Source organism: Oncorhynchus mykiss, chromosome 17, assembly GCF_057628025.1.
Source record: "Oncorhynchus mykiss isolate SJ-2025 chromosome 17, ASM5762802v1, whole genome shotgun sequence".
NCBI classification, from domain to species: domain Eukaryota; kingdom Metazoa; phylum Chordata; class Actinopteri; order Salmoniformes; family Salmonidae; genus Oncorhynchus; species Oncorhynchus mykiss.
Genome location: NC_143038.1, coordinates 11,423,387 through 11,441,047, shown reverse-complemented (window position 1 = coordinate 11,441,047; position 17,661 = coordinate 11,423,387). Strand labels below are relative to the sequence as shown.

Sequence of the window (17,661 nt, the reverse complement as noted above, 5' to 3'; positions counted from 1 at the left end):
TGCGTGATTTCCTGCAAGACAGGAATGTCAGTGTTCTGCCATGGCCAGTAAAGAGCCCGGATCTCAATCCCATTGAGCACGTCTGGGACCTGTTGGAAGGTGAGGGCTAGGGCCATTCCCCCCAGAAATGTCCGGGAACTTGCAGGTGCCTTGGTGGAGTAGTGGGATAACAATCTCACAGCAAGAACTGGCAAATCTGGTGCGGTCCTTGAGGAGGAGATGCACTGCAGTACTTAATGCAGCTGGTGGCTGTTATTTTTGACCCCCCCCCCCCCCCCCCCCCCCTCCTCCCTTGTTTTGGGACACATTATTCCATTTCTGTTCGTCACATGTCTGTGGAGCTTGTCCAGGTAATGTCTCAGTTGTTGAATCTTGTAATGTTCATATAAATATTTACACATGTTAAGTTTGCTGAAAATCAATGCAGTTGACAGAGGACATTTCTTTTTTTGCTGAGTTTATATGTCTCTGTCTCTTCTATATGTCTCTGTCTCCTCTGTGTCTCTGTCTCTCTCTTCTATATGTGTGTCTCCTCTATATGTCTCTCTCTGTCTCTTCTATATGTATCTGTTTGTGCTCTGTGTTCCAGGTGAAAGCAGTCAGTCTCAGCTTAGCCACTGTGCTAGATCACACAGATGAGATAATTAACACAATGTCAAGTGGCTATTTTGGGTCTCCTCTCCTCTCAAATCAAATTGTATTAGTCACATGTGCCAAATACAACCTTACAGTGAAATGCCCTAACCAACAATGCAGTTAAAAAAAGTACAGATAAGAGTAAGAGATAAAAGTAACAAGTATTTAAAGAGCAGCAGTAAAGAATAACAATATATACAAGGGGTGCCGGTACAGAGTCAATGTGCGGGGTCACCGGTTAGTTGAGGTAGTATGTACATGTAGGTAGAGTTATTAAAGTGACTATGCATAGATGACAACAGAGAGTTGCAGGGGTGTGGAGGGGCGGGGCAATGCAAAAAGTCTGGGTAGCCATTTGACTAGATGTTCAGAAGTCTTATGGCTTGGGGTTAGAAGCTGGTTTGAAGCCTCTTGGACCTAGACTTAGTGCTCCGGTACCGCTTGCCGTACGGTAGCAGAGTGAACAGTCTATGCCTAGGGTGGCTGGAGTCTTAGTAGGTGCGACAGTTAGTGGAGGGATGAATAGTAGGTGTGACAGTTAGTGGAGGGATGAATAGTAGGTGTGACAGTTAGTGGAGGGATGAATAGTAGGTGTGACAGTGAGTGGAGGGATGAAGGGTGAATATAAGTTGTCTTGAGATTTTCTTGAATGTTAAGAAAGTAGTTGGAAGTTAAGAAAGCCAGATCCTGTACTGTTGGAGTGAGACGTGTGATGGAGTATGTAGTGATGTCTATGGACTGGTTGATGGGGATGATGGTGTGTAGGGGAGGATAGTATATGGAATGATTAGTGCAGAATGGCGGATGGAATTTTCTACATTTGAAAATTGAGAAGAGATTTGTTTTCTGTGGGCCTCTCGATAACATTCTCCCCACGTCAATTCTCTGTCTCAGGTGGATGCCCATGATGAGTTGTACTCCATGGCTGATGATGTGTTCGAGTCTCCCCCTATGTCAGCTTCCTACGGAGGTCACCATGAGCCCTACCAGAGCCTGTAAGTAGCCTCCATTAGAGGGATGGGGAGAGTGATTGATAAAGTCTCATTGGTTTCTACAGTTTTTGACTTTGAGTTTGTCTTTCTCTCCTCCACTCTTTCAACCCTTCCCTTTGCCTCCTGTTTCTGACTCTGTTTCTCTCGCTCTCTGTTTCTCTCGCTCTCTGCGTCTCGCTCTCTGTGCGTCTCGCTCTCTGTGTGTCTTTCTTTCTGCCCCTCCATTAGGGATGTGTCTAAAACCCCCACCATGCATATTGAGAAGGCCGAGTCACAGCAGCGGGGGCGTCGTATCGCCTCCCAGGTCAAGCACTTTGCCTTTGACAAGCCCAAGCGGCAGTACGGCATGGGCGTGGTGGGAAACTGGCTCAACCGTCACTACCGTCGCAGCATCAGCAGCCAGGTGCAGAAACAGCTGGATGACTTCAGCAGCCACAGGTGAGGAGGGAAGGGAAACACGCATATGAATACGTACAGTACTTTCACACAATCCACACCTAGTACTTCACATTTAGTGGGCATTCATTCGTCTGTGAGAACCACATACATGTGATTTTCACTCTGCAGCGATATCGTTGTGTACATTTTCAAACGATCCAATCAAATAAGAAAAACAACCCTGCTCTGTCGTGTCCCTCAGACCGTACTTCACCTACTGGATCACCTTTGTCCACGTGGTCATCACCATCCTGGCCTGTGCTACCTATGGCTTTGCCCCTGTGGGGTTCGCCCAACACTCCACCACTGAACTGGTGAGGAGTCCCATAGGGCCTAGGCAACTAGACCCCCTAATAGGATCCAAAAATGGCTTCTGTAATCCAATGGTTTCTGTGGTGGCTTCTGGCATACCTCTTTTGATCCACAATGGCTACCTTAGGGATCCATTGCACTGTTTCTCCTGACTGTGTTTTCTTGGTCTCCCTCCACAGGTGTTGAAGAACAAGGGCATCTATGAGAGTGTCAAGTTCATCCAGCAGGAGAACTTCTGGATCGGCCCCGGCTCTGTGAGTCACTGCTCTTCTATCGCACATGTCATACATACTGAATGCCCTTTCAGTCTACATGTGGGGTCTTTAGTTTTGATGGGCTATGTCTGCGGGGGTCTGTGGTGTTGGTGGGAGACGCACTTGGGCTTCAACAGGACACGCTAAAGAAGTTCTGGACTCACTCACTAGTTCTTATTAACTAGTTATTTCCCCACTTACTATAGTGTACTTACTAGTAAGTACTTACTAGTGCTAGTGTGCCTTCTGACTGTATTAAAGTACTTTGACTGGTCCAAAGGACTTTCTGACTTCATTTTGCCTTGAGAAACTTCACACTTGTCAGGTTCATATCCACTTGGACAGTGATACAGAATGTTAATTTCAGAGAATGTGGTGGGCTGACGGTCAGTCACCCATGTTACAGTTTATGTTCTATGTAGGGTGTCAAGTGAAAAAGTGTGTGTTTTCTGATCAAGTAAGACGATGGCTCCACCACATCATCCCACATAGGCCACAGTATGACGAGTGTAAAGGGTCCCACACGACTAGTGGGTGGCTATAGCTCAAATAACTGTAGCTGGGGTTTTGGTGGAAAACGATCTTTGTCTGTTCTGTACTGTGATGCACTAGGTACTACCTTTTTTGTATGGTTGACTATCAAAATAGGATCTCTTGACTACTTACAATACAGGAAAGAGGTCTAACGACCAGCTAAAACAAAGGCTAGGCCAGTAAGCCTAACGCTTCTTTGGCCCTGGTTCTGAGTTGCCCGGTTACGTTAACTTTATTGGATTCCCAGGTTAGGTTAACTGTGCTGGGGTTGCCAGGTTAGGTTAACTGTGCTGGGGTTGCCAGGTTAGGTTAACTATTTTTGGTTGCTACGTCAAATATGTGTCTGGGTGCCAGATTAACAATGTATTCCTGTATTCTGTTCCCCCTCACAGGAGGACCTAATCCACCTTGGAGCCAAGTTCTCCCCGTGTATCCGTAAGGACAGCCAGATAGTCAGTCTCATCCAGAAAGCCAAGGACCAGGAGAGAGAGTCAGGCTGCTGTGTACAGAACGACAACTCGGGCTGTGTCCAGACCCTCAGCAACGACTGCTCGGTACGCATACACACACGTACACAGTACGCTCACATGCATATGTATTATTGTTGGCCCACACACATACTGTAGTAGACCCACACACATACACACAAACCAGTACTATTGTACTCCCACTTATTCTCGTCTGTCTCTGTCTCTCACACACTCTCCTGCCACCGAGAGATGAATGCTTGTAAACTAGAAACAAGATGATCAACTTGTGTCTGGCTGTGTTTATTCTGGTCTGTGTGTAGGAGTCATTGGCCACTTTCATGAAATGGAGGAATGAATATGTGGACATTCTGAGGTCATCAGGCTCTGTGTGTCACCAGGACCCCAGGTACCGTCTTTGACACTGTTCTACTATAACGACTACAGTGGTCACACACACACACTGTCCTGACCTGACAAGGTAAAACTTACTCGAGGGTATCATAAAGTGTCTTCCTGCTATCTGTTTTCCTGGTGCATGCTGGGAACAGGACCTGTGAAGAGCCCGCCTCAGCAGAGCCTCACACCTGGCCCGATGACATCACACATTGGCCGGTGAGTGACAGGAGGATCATTCAGAGTTATGCTCCGTCTGACAGCCCTGCTAACATGTATTGCGTGAACAGATACCATTATACATTCCATTTCTACAGAATGTTGCGCCCCACTGTACAGTATAAGCCCCTGGTATTAAAATACAGCAGTGGATGAGAGGTTACAAAACCATCGTAACCTCAGGTCTTGAATCAGTGGAAACCAACACTAGCTTCTTCTCACCTTCCCTCCATCTGATCCCAGATCTGTACCTCCCCACGCAAGACGAACCTGACAGGCTACAGACACATGGACTGTAACCTCAAGGGACGACCCTGCTGCATAGGAACTAAGGGCCGGTGTGAGATCACTACGAGAGAGTACTGCTCCTTCATGCACGGTTACTTCCACGAGGAGGCCACCCTCTGCTCCCAGGTAGGTGGGTGTTTGTCTGTCCTGTGTGGGTGTCGTTTACAGGGTTTGTTTCATGACAGCCAACTCCCTATCTGATCCGGTGGTCTCTCTTCGTTAACAGATCCACTGTCTGGATGAGGTGTGTGGCCTCCTGCCCTTCCTCAACCCTGACGTCCCTGACCAGGTCTACAGGCTGTGGCTCTCCCTATTCCTACACGCAGGGTAATCATACACTGTATTTCTAAAGCACTTTTTATACATGACATTGTTTTTCGCCTAAAGTTCTTGACAGTAAGACTATGTAGACCTCAGGTCAGCTCACTGTAGTCCCATCAATACTTAGTGCCGGCAGGTAGCCTAGTGGTTAGAGCGTTGGCCAAGTAACCGAAAGGTTGCTAGATCGAATCCCCGAGCTGACAAGGTAAACATCGGTCGTTCTGCCCCTGAAGAAGGCAGTTAACCCACTGTTCCTAGGCTGTCCTTGTAACTAAGAATGTGTTCTTAATTGACTTGCCTAGTTAAATAAAGGTTAAATAAAATAAATGGGTTTTTGCCGACCACTTGACCTGACCAGGAAAATCTCTCTAATAGGTCCAATGCAGACGGTCCAATGCAGCCATTTCTGGGTAACAATTAAGTATCTTACTGTGATACAATGTATTTGTCAAAAAATCGCTTCTTAGCAAAGAGCAATTTCTCAAGCAAGAATTTAGCTAAGTAGTGCTTTTATTGGCATCACCAGACAGTACATTTGACATCACCAGGCAGTACATTTGGCATCACCAGGCAGTACATTTGGCATCACCAGGCAGTACATTTGGCATCACCAGGCAGTACATTTGGCATCACCAGGCAGTACATTTGGCATCACCAGGCAGTACATTTGGCATCACCAGGCAGTACATTTGGCATCACCAGGCAGTACATTTGACATCACCAGGCAGTACATTTGACATCACCAGGCATCACCAGGCAGTACATTTGACATCACCAGGCAGTACATTTGACATCACCAGGCATCACCAGGCAGTACATTTGGCATCACCAGGCAGTACATTTGACATCACCAGGCAGTACATTTGACATCACCAGGCATCACCAGGCAGTACATTTGACATCACCAGGCAGTACATTTGACATCACCAGGCAGTACATTTGACATCACCAGGCAGTACATTTGACATCACCAGGCAGTACATTTGGCATCACCAGGCAGTACATTTGGCATCACCAGGCAGTACATTTGGCATCACCAGGCAGTACATTTGGCATCACCAGGCAGTACATTTGGCATCACCAGGCAGTACATTTGGCATCACCAGGCAGTACATTTGACATCACCAGGCAGTACATTTGACATCACCAGGCAGTACATTTGACATCACCAGGCATCACCAGGCAGTACATTTGACATCACCAGGCATCACCAGGCAGTACATTTGGCATCACCAGGCAGTACATTTGGCATCACCAGGCAGTACATTTGGCATCACCCGGCAGTACATTTGACATCACCAGGCATCACCAGGCAGTACATTTGACATCACCAGGCAGTACATTTGACATCACCAGGCAGTACATTTGGCATCACCAGGCAGTACATTTGACATCACCCGGCAGTACATTTGACATCACCCGGCAGTACATTTGACATCACCAGGCAGTACATTTGACATCACCAGGCAGTACATTTGACATCACTTGACATCACCAGGCAGTACATTTGACATCACCAGGCAGTACATTTGTTAACAGACCAATAAGAAAGAGTTCCAAACCCCTCTGCCAATAAAAGCACTACAAGATAGTCTTAGTGAACTTCTTGCCAAAAGTCCATCCCACCAAAACAGGCTCAAATTTCAAGCAGCTCTTACACTAATAGGGCATTATTGTCAATTTCACAATTTCACAGTAGTAGTTCAACCTCAGTGTGGAAATATATATAAAACACAGAAAAATCACGTTTTTGATTGCACTGGGCCTTTAATACTTTAACCCTAGTTGTAGCCTACTACACGGCTCTGATTGTTCCTTGTCAGTTTACATGGTCAGTGAAAAAAAGCTCAGGGGATATCCCATTGTGTCCCTAAGTTTGACCTTAACATGAAATACTGCGTAGAGAGGATTCCCCCACATGATTCAGATATCGGTACTTAGTGAGGAGATTACAGCACGTGCTGGGGTTCAGGTGTGTGTGTGTGTGCTTATGTTAACAATGTGGGTGTGTAGGTGTGTGTGTGTGCTTATGTTAACAACGTAGGTGTGTGTGTGTGCGTGTTAATATATTATAAGCCTACAGTATGCGTGTACATTTCCATGCGTTGTCCTCTGACTGGCCTCTTTCCTATGAAGCCTCCTCCACTGCCTGGTGTCAGTAGTGTTCCAGATGACTATCCTAAGAGACCTGGAGAAGCTGGCTGGCTGGGTCCGCATCTCCATCATCTACGTCCTCTCTGGCATCACCGGCAACCTGGCCAGCGCCCTCTTCCTCCCCTACAGAGCTGAGGTACACACACACACGCACACACGCACACACACACACACACACACACACACACACCTGCTCAGCTAACACAACTGCCACTGCTGATAGCCATTAAGCTGGTCAGGTGTTTTCAAGGAAAGCTGATGAGCGAGAGAACGGTTAACATCTCAGCTAGGCCCGGGCAGCCACTGAGCTTAGCTCGGGTACTGGAGGAGCTTTGGATAGGGAGATTACTGGACTGGACATGACCCTGTCTGGAGGGTAATTGATTAGGACTTAACTGCCTCTGCCCTGCCTCCATATCACCTGAAGCTGGAACAGAACCATTACACATGGCTTGAGAAAGCCATAGAGATCCTGTATTCATTGTATGCTCAAAGCATTGGAAGAAATGCCATTGACAAAAACGTATTGCAATTGTGCGACTGACTGAGTTGCTAGGGTTGGCACAGTCAACGAGATGTTCTGACAGCCTGAGAAGAGCCTTGGCTGCAGTAACCAGATGTGGTGTGCCAGGGTCCCCTAGTGGTGAAAAGGAGTATCAATCCACTCCATGTAAACTGTAAAGCTCCATGCATTCAATACATTTTGCATTCCTTTTCCCAACACACACAACTGGGTCTCATGTTCGTGTTTTATCACAAATGAGTGTTGACCCAGTCAGTCGACCCATTCTTTCTGTCTCAGACCATGTCTGAGTCTCTCAAGTGTGGTCGCACACACAAACACACTCTTACACGTTTTGTCATTCACTGTCATTCCCATTGTAGCCCTATCCTCCCTACAGAGGCAATGTCCAGCTCTCTGTGTTCCTCTCCCTGACCGGGACATGCTGGTGCTTGTTGTGTTATCTGGACATGATCTAATCCAACCAAGTCCCTTTCTTCTGCAGTGTGTGATGTGCTAATGGAAAGTTAGTTCAATCCCCTTGAGGTGAGGCAGCTGGCTTAATTGTGCCTGTGTGTTAAGGAGAGAGCGAGAGCGGCAGGGAAGCTCAGTACAGGTTGCGGAGTCAGCAGTAGGGTAAATGTGAAGGGCACAGGAAGTCATCTCCCCTTATAGCTTTACCATTGGGCTGTTGCTGACCATTTAGCATAGGAAGAGTGGACAAGTTACTTAAATGTTATTCCCTTGTTCTATTTCCCTCTGGTGTTCAGCCCACTTTCTGTATGACCGGACTGTAATAGCCCCATCCATGCTCAACTTTATTGATTACAATTTGATTCACTCGCAGGTATGTTAGGTTGTAGAAATGAAGAGTGAAAATGTTACTGGAAAGAAGAGCACGCTCTACAGTTTTGTGCTCGAGGACAAGGCTTAGTATCGTGGACAGGAGGCATTGTTTGTGATGTGGGCGTTGCCAAGTGGGAGAAGAGAGCTGCTGTGGATGACCTAGGTAGGCAGCCGCCTATCTGTGCTAGTGGTGGCTGTTTAACAATCTGATGGCCTTGAGATTGAAAAACAGCTTCTATCTCTCTGTCCCAGCTCTGATGTACCTGTACTGACCTCTCCTAATGGATGGAAGCGGGGTGAACAGGCAGTGGCTCGGGTGGTTGTTGTCCTTGATGATCTTTTTGCCTTCCTGTGACATCAGGTGTTGTAGATGTCCTGGAGGGCAGGTAGTTTCCCCCCCCGGTGATGCTTTGTGCAGACCACACTACCCTCTGGAGAGCCTTGCTGTTGTTGGCGGTGCAGTTGCCGTTCCAGGCAGTGATACAGCCCGACAGGATGCTCTCAAATGGGCACCTGTAAAAGTTTGTGAGGGTTTTCGGTGACATTTTTTTCAGCCTCATGAGGTTGAAGAGGCGTGGACCATTTCAGTCTGTCAGTGATATGTACACCGGGGAACTTAAAACTTTCCACCTTCTCCACTACTGTCCCGTAGATGTGGATCGGGAGGGGATGTTCTTTTTGCCGTTTCCTGAAGTCCACGATCATCTCTTTTGTTTTGCTGACATTGAGCGAGAGGTTATTTTCCTGACACCACACTCCGAGTGCCCTCATCTCCTCCCTGTAGACCGTCTCGTCGTTGTTGGTTATCAAACCTACCACTGTGGTGTCGTCTGCAAACTTGATGATTGAGTTGGAGGCGTGCATGGCACGCAGTCGTGGGTAAACAGAGAGTACAGGAGAGGGCTGAGATCGCACCCTTGTACAAATAACACATTTACTGTTTTAAACATATTAAACATTCTGACACAAACAAAAACATTTGAAATCCTATTCATACTTGGGGGTAAATTGAATGAACTAGACACCTTGCGTTAATTAACTCATCTGAAACCTTGGACTTAAAATATTAGTAACCATTTTGTTTTCTTGGCTTTTGATGAATAAACTACCAAAGACGACCTCTTCAACCCTCTCCCTCATGTTGTTGTTATGAAGTGAGAGTACGACAAAGGTCACACTAGTGCACTGAGCCCAAGTGTCACAACTTGGGCTACTGAAAACCAATCACCTTCTGTGTTAATTTACCAGTGAGTGCAGCTAGAAGTGTAAGTGGTGGAAGATCAGGCACGTGTCACATGCCAAAGTAAGATGAACATAAAGAGGCATCAGTCCAAGAGCCCCATGGGAATGCCTGAGAATATGTGTGTGTGTAGGGTTGCAACATTCCTGGAACTTTAAATAAATTCCCAGGTTTTCCTCGAATTCCTGGTTGGAGATTTCTTGGAATCAGAAGGGAATAAGCAGGAAATCCAGAATCCTCAAGCTCGAATTTTTGGAAAACCAGGGAATTTATTGAAAATGCAGGAATTTTGCAACTCAATGCGTGTGACTTGATGTCATGGTCTATTATTACTGGCTAAAGCATCTGGTGATGTGTGATGATTCCCATGCGGTCTAAACCAGATTACCGCTTGGCATATCATTGTTCTGCTCAGCGAGCAGTATGACCAGCAGTCTTGGGTGGGTCAGGGTTGGATGGCCTATAGGGTTATCTCAATATCTTCATAGAAATAGCAAGATTTCTTGGATTTCTCATTCAACGTTAAAAGTAGTTTATTCAGTTCTGGTGGCGGTTTCAGAAATGCGTAATAATACAAAAGTAACAATCGCTAGTACTTCTTCAAAGGACTTTGAGTCACTCTTCAGTGCAGAAATTCATATGTCAAAATTTGAGACGTTCTACAACTCCGCCTCTCTCTAAAGAAACAACTCGATGTCAGAACAGTAACATTCCCTAGTTCTTCTTCAAAGGACTTTCTGAGTCACTCGTGAGTGCAGAAATTCAGATGTCAGAGAAAGTTCAGACGTTCTGAAACGCAGCCTGTCAAATGAAGTGTTCAATGGCCAATGAAGCTTAGACTGTCTAGCGCTGGCTGGGAAATGATTGGATTCAGAGCACCCATATAGCGTGTCTTGAACGTGTAGGCTGCGTGCCTAGGGCGTGTGAAAAGCCTCACTCTTCCTGTCCTTGTGGGAGGTTAGAATCTCAGATTAGCCATCTGCCCCTGTACGCCTATCACAGCCCTGATGTCAATCTAATCAGGATGCCAGCTTTAGAACCAGTGACCAAAGAACCATTGCTCTGGATTTCAGTCTAGATGTAATTATTGAGTAGTTACATTTCCGTTGTACCTTAACAGTCGTAAGGTTTAGAACGGAGGCAGAATGTAATAGTCTTTTGTTATACTACTCCAACGATGACACATTCCCATTTTTTGGAACATCCACCGTCACTGTAGACATAAAAGTGGTTAAAATGTCAGATGGTGTAATTACATATTGATCGCAGCATTTATTTGGGGACATTATACCAAAAATAAATCCCCTGCTGAGATGAAGTCCATTGCAGGTCTAAGCCTCTCCAAACATGCATTTGGATCAGTAGACTACCGACCAAATTCACTATTACACACAGACACCAACATGTTAATGCTGGTGAACCTGCTTCCCATTTTGCCCGGTTCCTATTGTCCTCTGCTATAAGGGACGATACCAACTCAGCCTCAGTCATCTGCCTATCCATTAGCAAGGAGCACGTATGCTACCACCACTTCCTTCATGTTAATGCACTTTCATTTGATATGAATTTCAACAGATGATATGCCCATCGCAATTATCAACAGTGACATTCATTCACGTACGTGCTGGTCTTGTCACCCATTCATCCAGTGGTGGCATCGTCATTGAGTGAAACATCAACCCCTCCCTCCATGTAGTTTGGTCAGAGCAGGTGGATGTATGACTCTCTTTTCTCTCTCTGTCTTTCTCTGGTTATCATCCAGGTTGGCCCAGCTGGCTCCCAGTTCGGGCTGCTTGCCTGCCTGTTTGTGGAACTCATCCAGGGCTGGCAGATGCTGGAGAAGCCATGGAAGGCCTTCCTCAAGCTGGTGGGCATCGTCTTCTTCCTGTTCCTGTGTGGCTTGCTGCCCTGGATCGACAACATCGCCCACATCTTCGGCTTCCTCAGCGGCCTGCTGCTCTCCTTCGCCTTCCTGCCCTACGTGACGTTCGGCGACTTCGACAAGTACCGAAAGCGTGTCCTCATCCTGCTATCGCTGCTGGTCTACCTGGGCCTGCTCTCCTCGCTGGTCGTCTGGTTCTATATCTACCCCATCAACTGGCACTGGCTGGAGCACCTCACCTGCCTGCCCTTCACCAGCAAGTTCTGCGAGAAGTACGACATCGACCATGTGGTGCACTAGGCTAGCACTCACTAAAGCGCTAGCAGCTAATGCTAGCTGGCTTTAAAGCCTGGACATTCACTAAAATGCTAAAAGCTAATGAGAGGCTTTAGAACCTGGACAGGAAGCGCAGTGGAAAATACTTAAGGGAAACGGAACTTGAAAGGGAGAGCGCACCTGGTTCGAATGCCCGTATCTACGCACATTGACTTCAACACTGTAATGCTATGCTAGTTCCTATGGAGAGAGCGACTCAGTCTGAGCGTGGCGTTAAAGTGGACTTGGAAGACTACAGAGGATATCCGACCCTATCGGTTCATAATCTGTCACGTTAATACTACAGAGGCCTCTTATGTGTTACCTTTTGTACTCATTTTCTACAACACTGGAGGTATCTAACACTACGTGATATAGCATTTCATTATGTTCAAATACTTTGAATTAGCTGTTCATGTGAGCATTTAATTATGGTATTGAATACAAGTCATTCAGTCTGCCACTGGCTGGAGCATTGTTTGAACTTGAACCTAGTTTTGTGTGCTTTTCATTACTTTTCCATGGCACTATTTTGGGGACCAGTTAAGAGTTAAGAATTTCTTCCAATAGCAGTTGCCTTTCACATCGAATTATACTGTACAGACAGTTTCAATAGAATGGTGTTATTGTATCTGTAAATGATGGTGTGACCTTCTAAATCCTGCCTTCCAATCTGCCTAGGTTATTTGTATCAACTGCCACAGGTGCTAGATAAATATACATCTAACTAATTCCAATTTGAACTTTGTCACTGCTCCAAAGACAAGCTGTTAGCCTTACGGAAGGCTTTTCAGTTTAAGGGCACTACTAATTAAACACGTTGACTTGTTCTGGCCATAATTGTGCCATATCACTTTGTGTTTTATAGCTTTGATCCTCAAACATTAATTACACTTAATATTGTAAAATTATAGGATCTGACTGACAGACCAGAAGGCAGTATGTGATCGGATTGTGCAAACTAAAAAGTCCATGTTGTTTCACTTCAAACTACGATGTGCCTGCACTATATCTCTATGGTACTATATATATTAGTAATTATAGCACTTGAGTGATATCAGAGCAAATTACTACTTATCAATGTGTTATGTGTATATATTTCAAAGCCGAACGAGAATCTGTGTACTGCGTGCCTTGATCAATGGCCATTGTTTCACGAAAGGCTGCTAGTCACTCTTGCCATTACTGATATCAAAATGGCCAACAGAGTTTCTGCCATCCTGGCCTGCTCCTGGTCTCTTGGATTATGACCCTCTCCTCTGGCAGGTGTCCACTCTTCACTGCTTAGGACGTTTCCTGAGAGGTGGATTTACTATGCTTTGTTAAGTCACTTTACTCACCAGCACTCAACTGGTGGCGTTAATGGCCGACTATGTCAATAACGTGGAATTCTTCATAGTGGTTTTGGTTGGACGATCGTTGAGTACTGTTTCACGTTGTTTTGTCATGTGGGCATTTAAATGGTTGTGAACTTGTTTCATTTGCTAGGAATCTGTCCCTCCCTTTTCTTGTTATGTGAACACTTTAGCACAGTCTGGTCCTCTTCATAGGAATTCACAGTGCCTTCTGAAATGTGTGTACGCCTTGAATTTGAGTGTCTGTAAATCGGCAAGCATAAATGCATAAATATTTAAATGCATTTGGACCAAATTGATTAGTTATTTATTGAATTAAAAAAAGAATACTTTGGAATTTGCTCTTTTACTGAGATATTGTGATATATTATTGCTGCAGTTTAAGATGTTACACTTACGTGTATGTACAAATTCAGACGATGTTCTTAAAAGTAAATGTACATTTAATCATGTTTTCCCTCGTGTGTCTTGAGCTCAGATTCAACTACCGGTAACCTTTCCTGAAAATGGCTCAAGGAAATACTACTTTGGATCTATGCTTCTGAACTAATTCTCTTGACAATTGCATTCAGCCGGGTCGTGTGGTGGTGCTTGAAAAGCGAGGAATAGAAATAATGTTGTAGATTCACCTTCTTCAAGAGAGATTTACTCCACAACTTTCATCTCCACAACTTTCATCTCTGTGGGTCACGATTTTTTGCGAGCTGAGAAGTTGAAAACAAGTTGCTTTGTCCTCGAAGTCAGGCATTTGTTAATCATAGAAACCCTACAGTGTAATGCATTTCTACATTCCAAGTGAAAGGGAAACAGTCAGAAACAGAAATGCTTGAAAAGGTTTATTTTCTTGTTTTCAAAATGTTATAAAAATCTCTTGATTCACGATTGATGGAGGCATAGGTGGTGGCGTAATATCATTTATCAAGGAATGGAAAATCCCGGGGAGGGATATTGGTAAAAATTACTGTGTTTCAAACATTAAAATGCTATAAAGTCTATTTTCAAATACTGTGCCAGCTACAAGTATATTGTTCACAACTCCATACTATATTGGCACTTGGATTCCCATAAATGTGTCATTACTACTAACGCCCTCCAGACATGGCCTGTACTGGTAATGCTGCTTACTGTAGAACAGTAGGCCTGGCTTTGTTTAAAAGGCTTGGCAGCAGCAAATAGGCGATTCTCGTGAATCCCTAAAAGTTAACGACAATAATGCCTGCTAATGGACAAGTTAGCAGATAAACCCCTATAGCCCCAGGGGGACAGGCGTGCAATAGTGGTCTACTTAGGAGACTGGCGTCGCTGCCGACAGAACAAACACAGCCTGGTTTGCTTATATCCCTCCCTGGTATACTCTATTCTAATTTCAATATTTTCTCACAATCTAGAAAGAAACAGGTGCTAGCTAAAAGGGTAATACTAACATTAATACTACTACCATGGTATATACCATGGTTTATAAAAGTCACCACCCAGCTCTTTTAGCTGCCCAGTGCATTTTAAAGGCATAAATACAGAAGGATAAGCAATTGAAAGTCCCAGGCGATTGCCCAGGTGTTGATGTGCCATAAAGCTGCATATTCAGACAGGAATAATGAGATTGAAAGTGTTCTTCCTGGTTGCTTGGCTCACGAGACAACAGTTAAAAAGAGACATTGAGTCGATGCTGTTTTAATGCTTGCAGTGGCTCGATACACAAGCAGCACAGCCACAAAACGCTAACAGGAAGAGACAGAAGCTAGCTGACCCTTCTTCAATTTAGGCCTACCTGCATTTTCGTTAGATGCTAAAATCTCAGACTTAACATGAGTTTAAACATGTCCAGCATTATATACAAAAATGTGTACTTTGCTGCACTTTTCTAATGTAAACCTAGAGCCTTTTTGTCAGTTAGCAGATTCTATTTGGTCATCACGAATAAGACATTTTGTAAAAAAAAAGTAATACATTTGTAATTACTCAAGTAATTCCATATCTTCCCCAAAGATCATGTCAGCCTTTGAGATGAAAAAAAAAAAAAAAAAAAGCCTTTGGTGAACAAACACTCACCCCTTACTAGCTTTGACTTTGCTGATAGGTACTTTGAGGAAAAATGTACAGTTGAAGTCGGAAGTTTACATACACCTTAGCCAAATACATTTAAACTCAGTTGTTCACAATTCCTGACATTTAATCCTAGTGAAAATTCCCTGTCTTAGGTCAGTTAGGATCACCGCTTTATTTTAAGAATGTGAAATGTCAAAATAATAGTAGAGTGATTTATTTCAGCTTTTATTTTTTTCATCACATGCCCAGTTGGTCAGAAGTTTACATACATTCAATTAGTATTTGTTAGCATTGCTTTTAAATGGTTTAACTTGGGTTAAATGTTTTAGGTAGCCTTCCACAAGCTTCCCCCAATAGGTTGGGTGAATTTTAACCCATTCCTCCTGACAGAGCTGGTGTAACTGAGTCAGGTTTGGAGGCCTCTTTGCTCGGACCCGCTTTTTCAGTTCTGCAAACACATTTTCTATGGGATTGAGGTCAGGGCTTAGTGAAGGCCACTCCAATACTTTGATTTTGTTGTCCTTAAGCCATTTTGCCACAACTTTGGAAGTATGCTTGGGGTCATTGCCCATTTGGAAGACCCATTTGCGACCAAGCCCATTTTCCTCCAAACATAACGATGGTCATTATGGCCAAACAGTTCTATTTTTGTTTCATCAGACCAGAGGACATTTATCCAAAAAGTACAATCTTTGACGCCATGTGCAGTTGCAAACTGTAGTCTGGCTTTTTATGGCGTTTTTTGAGCAGTGGCTTCTTCCTTGCTGAGCGGCCTTTCAGGTTATGTCGATATAGGACTCGTTTTTTACTGTGGATATAGATACTTTTGTACCTGTTTCCTCCAGCATCTTATCAAGGTCCTTTGCTTTTGTTCTGGGATTGATTTGCACTTTTCGCTGCAAAGTACGTTCATCTCTAGGAGACAGAACGCGTCTCCTTCCTGTGCGGTATGATGGCTGTGTGGTCCCATGGTGTTTATTCTTGCATGCTATTGTTTGTACAGATGAACGTGGCACCTTCAGGCATTTGGAAATTGCTCCCAAGAATGAACCAGACTTGTGGATGCCCACATTTTTTTTTCTGAGTTCTTGGCTGATTTCTTTTGATTTCCCCATGATGTCAAGCAAAGAGGCACTAAGTTTGAAGGTAGGCCTTGAAATACATCCACAGGTACACCTCGAATTGACTCAAATGATGTAAATTAATCTATCAGAAGCTTCTAAAGCCATGACATTTCTGGAATTTTCCAAGCTGTTTAAAGTAGAGGTCGACTGATTTTCAAGTTTTCATAACAATCGGTAATTTACATTTTTGGACTCGGATTACTTTGCACTCCACGAAGAGACTGCGTGGCAGGCTGACCACCTGTTACGCGAGTGCAGCAAAGAGCCAAGGTAAGTTGCTAGCTAGCATTAAACTTATCTTACAAAAAACAATAAATCTTAACATAATCACTAGTTAACTTCACATGGTTGATGATATTACTAGTTTATCTAGCTTGTTCTGCGTTGCATACAATCAATGCGGAGCCTGTTAATTTATCATCGAATCACACCTACTTCGCCAAACGGGTGATGATTTAACAAGAGCATTCGTGAAAAAAGCACTGTTGCACCGTTAGATAAAATACGGAACCGTTTCGTACTAAACATTTTGTTTTCAAAATTATAGTTTCCGGATTTGACCATGTTAATGACATAAGGCTCGTAGTTCTGTGTGTTAATTATATTATAAGTAAGTCTATGATTTGATATTTTATAGAGCAGTCTGAGTGGTGGTTTGCAGCAGCAGGCTCGTAAGCATTCATTCAAACATAATTTATCTGCGTTTCCCAGCAGCTCTTCATTGTGCTTCAAGCATTGGGCTGTTTATGACTTCAAGTCTATCAACTCCCGAGATTAGCCTGGCACTACTAAAGTGCCTATAAGAACATCCAATAGTCAAAGGTACATGAAATACAAATGATATAGAGAGAAATAGTCCTATAATTCCTATAATAACTGCAACCTAAAACTTCTTACCTGGGAATATTGAAGACTCATGTTAAAAGGAACCATCAGCTTCCATATGTTCTCATGTTCTGAGCAAGGAACTTAAACGTTAGCTTTTTTACATGGCACATATTGCACTTTTACTTTCTTCTCCAACACTGCGTTTTTGCATTATTTAAACCAAATTGAACATGTTCCATTATTTATTTGAGGCTAAATTGATTTTATTTATGTATTATATTAAGTTAAAATAAAAGTGTTCATTCAGTATTATTGTAATTGTCATTATTACAAATATATATATATATATAAATAAATCGGCCGATTAATCGGTATCTGCCTTTTTTTGCTCCTACAATAAATAAATATCGGCGTTGAAAAATCATATTCGGTCGACCTCTAGTTTAAAGGAATTTTCCTATCTGTTTAAAGGCACAGTCAACATAGTGTATGTAAACGTCTGACCCACTGGA

At 43.9% G+C, this 17,661-nt stretch overlaps 1 protein-coding gene across 1 annotated transcript in view; it reads left to right on the top strand.

The window, feature by feature from the left end:
• Positions 1-13,602, top strand: part of LOC110493672 (inactive rhomboid protein 2) — a 39,626-nt gene extending 26,024 nt beyond the window's left edge. The window contains exons 7-17 of the mRNA XM_036949674.2: positions 1,531-1,631; positions 1,857-2,066; positions 2,269-2,380; positions 2,558-2,632; positions 3,559-3,720; positions 3,957-4,042; positions 4,185-4,248; positions 4,492-4,662; positions 4,763-4,863; positions 6,994-7,147; positions 11,362-13,602. Coding sequence (XP_036805569.2) covers positions 1,531-1,631; positions 1,857-2,066; positions 2,269-2,380; positions 2,558-2,632; positions 3,559-3,720; positions 3,957-4,042; positions 4,185-4,248; positions 4,492-4,662; positions 4,763-4,863; positions 6,994-7,147; positions 11,362-11,781 — 1,656 coding nt within the window. The 3' untranslated portion in view covers positions 11,782-13,602. The remainder of the gene's footprint in view (positions 1-1,530; positions 1,632-1,856; positions 2,067-2,268; positions 2,381-2,557; positions 2,633-3,558; positions 3,721-3,956; positions 4,043-4,184; positions 4,249-4,491; positions 4,663-4,762; positions 4,864-6,993; positions 7,148-11,361) is intronic.
• The last annotated feature ends 4,059 nt before the right edge of the window (positions 13,603-17,661 follow it).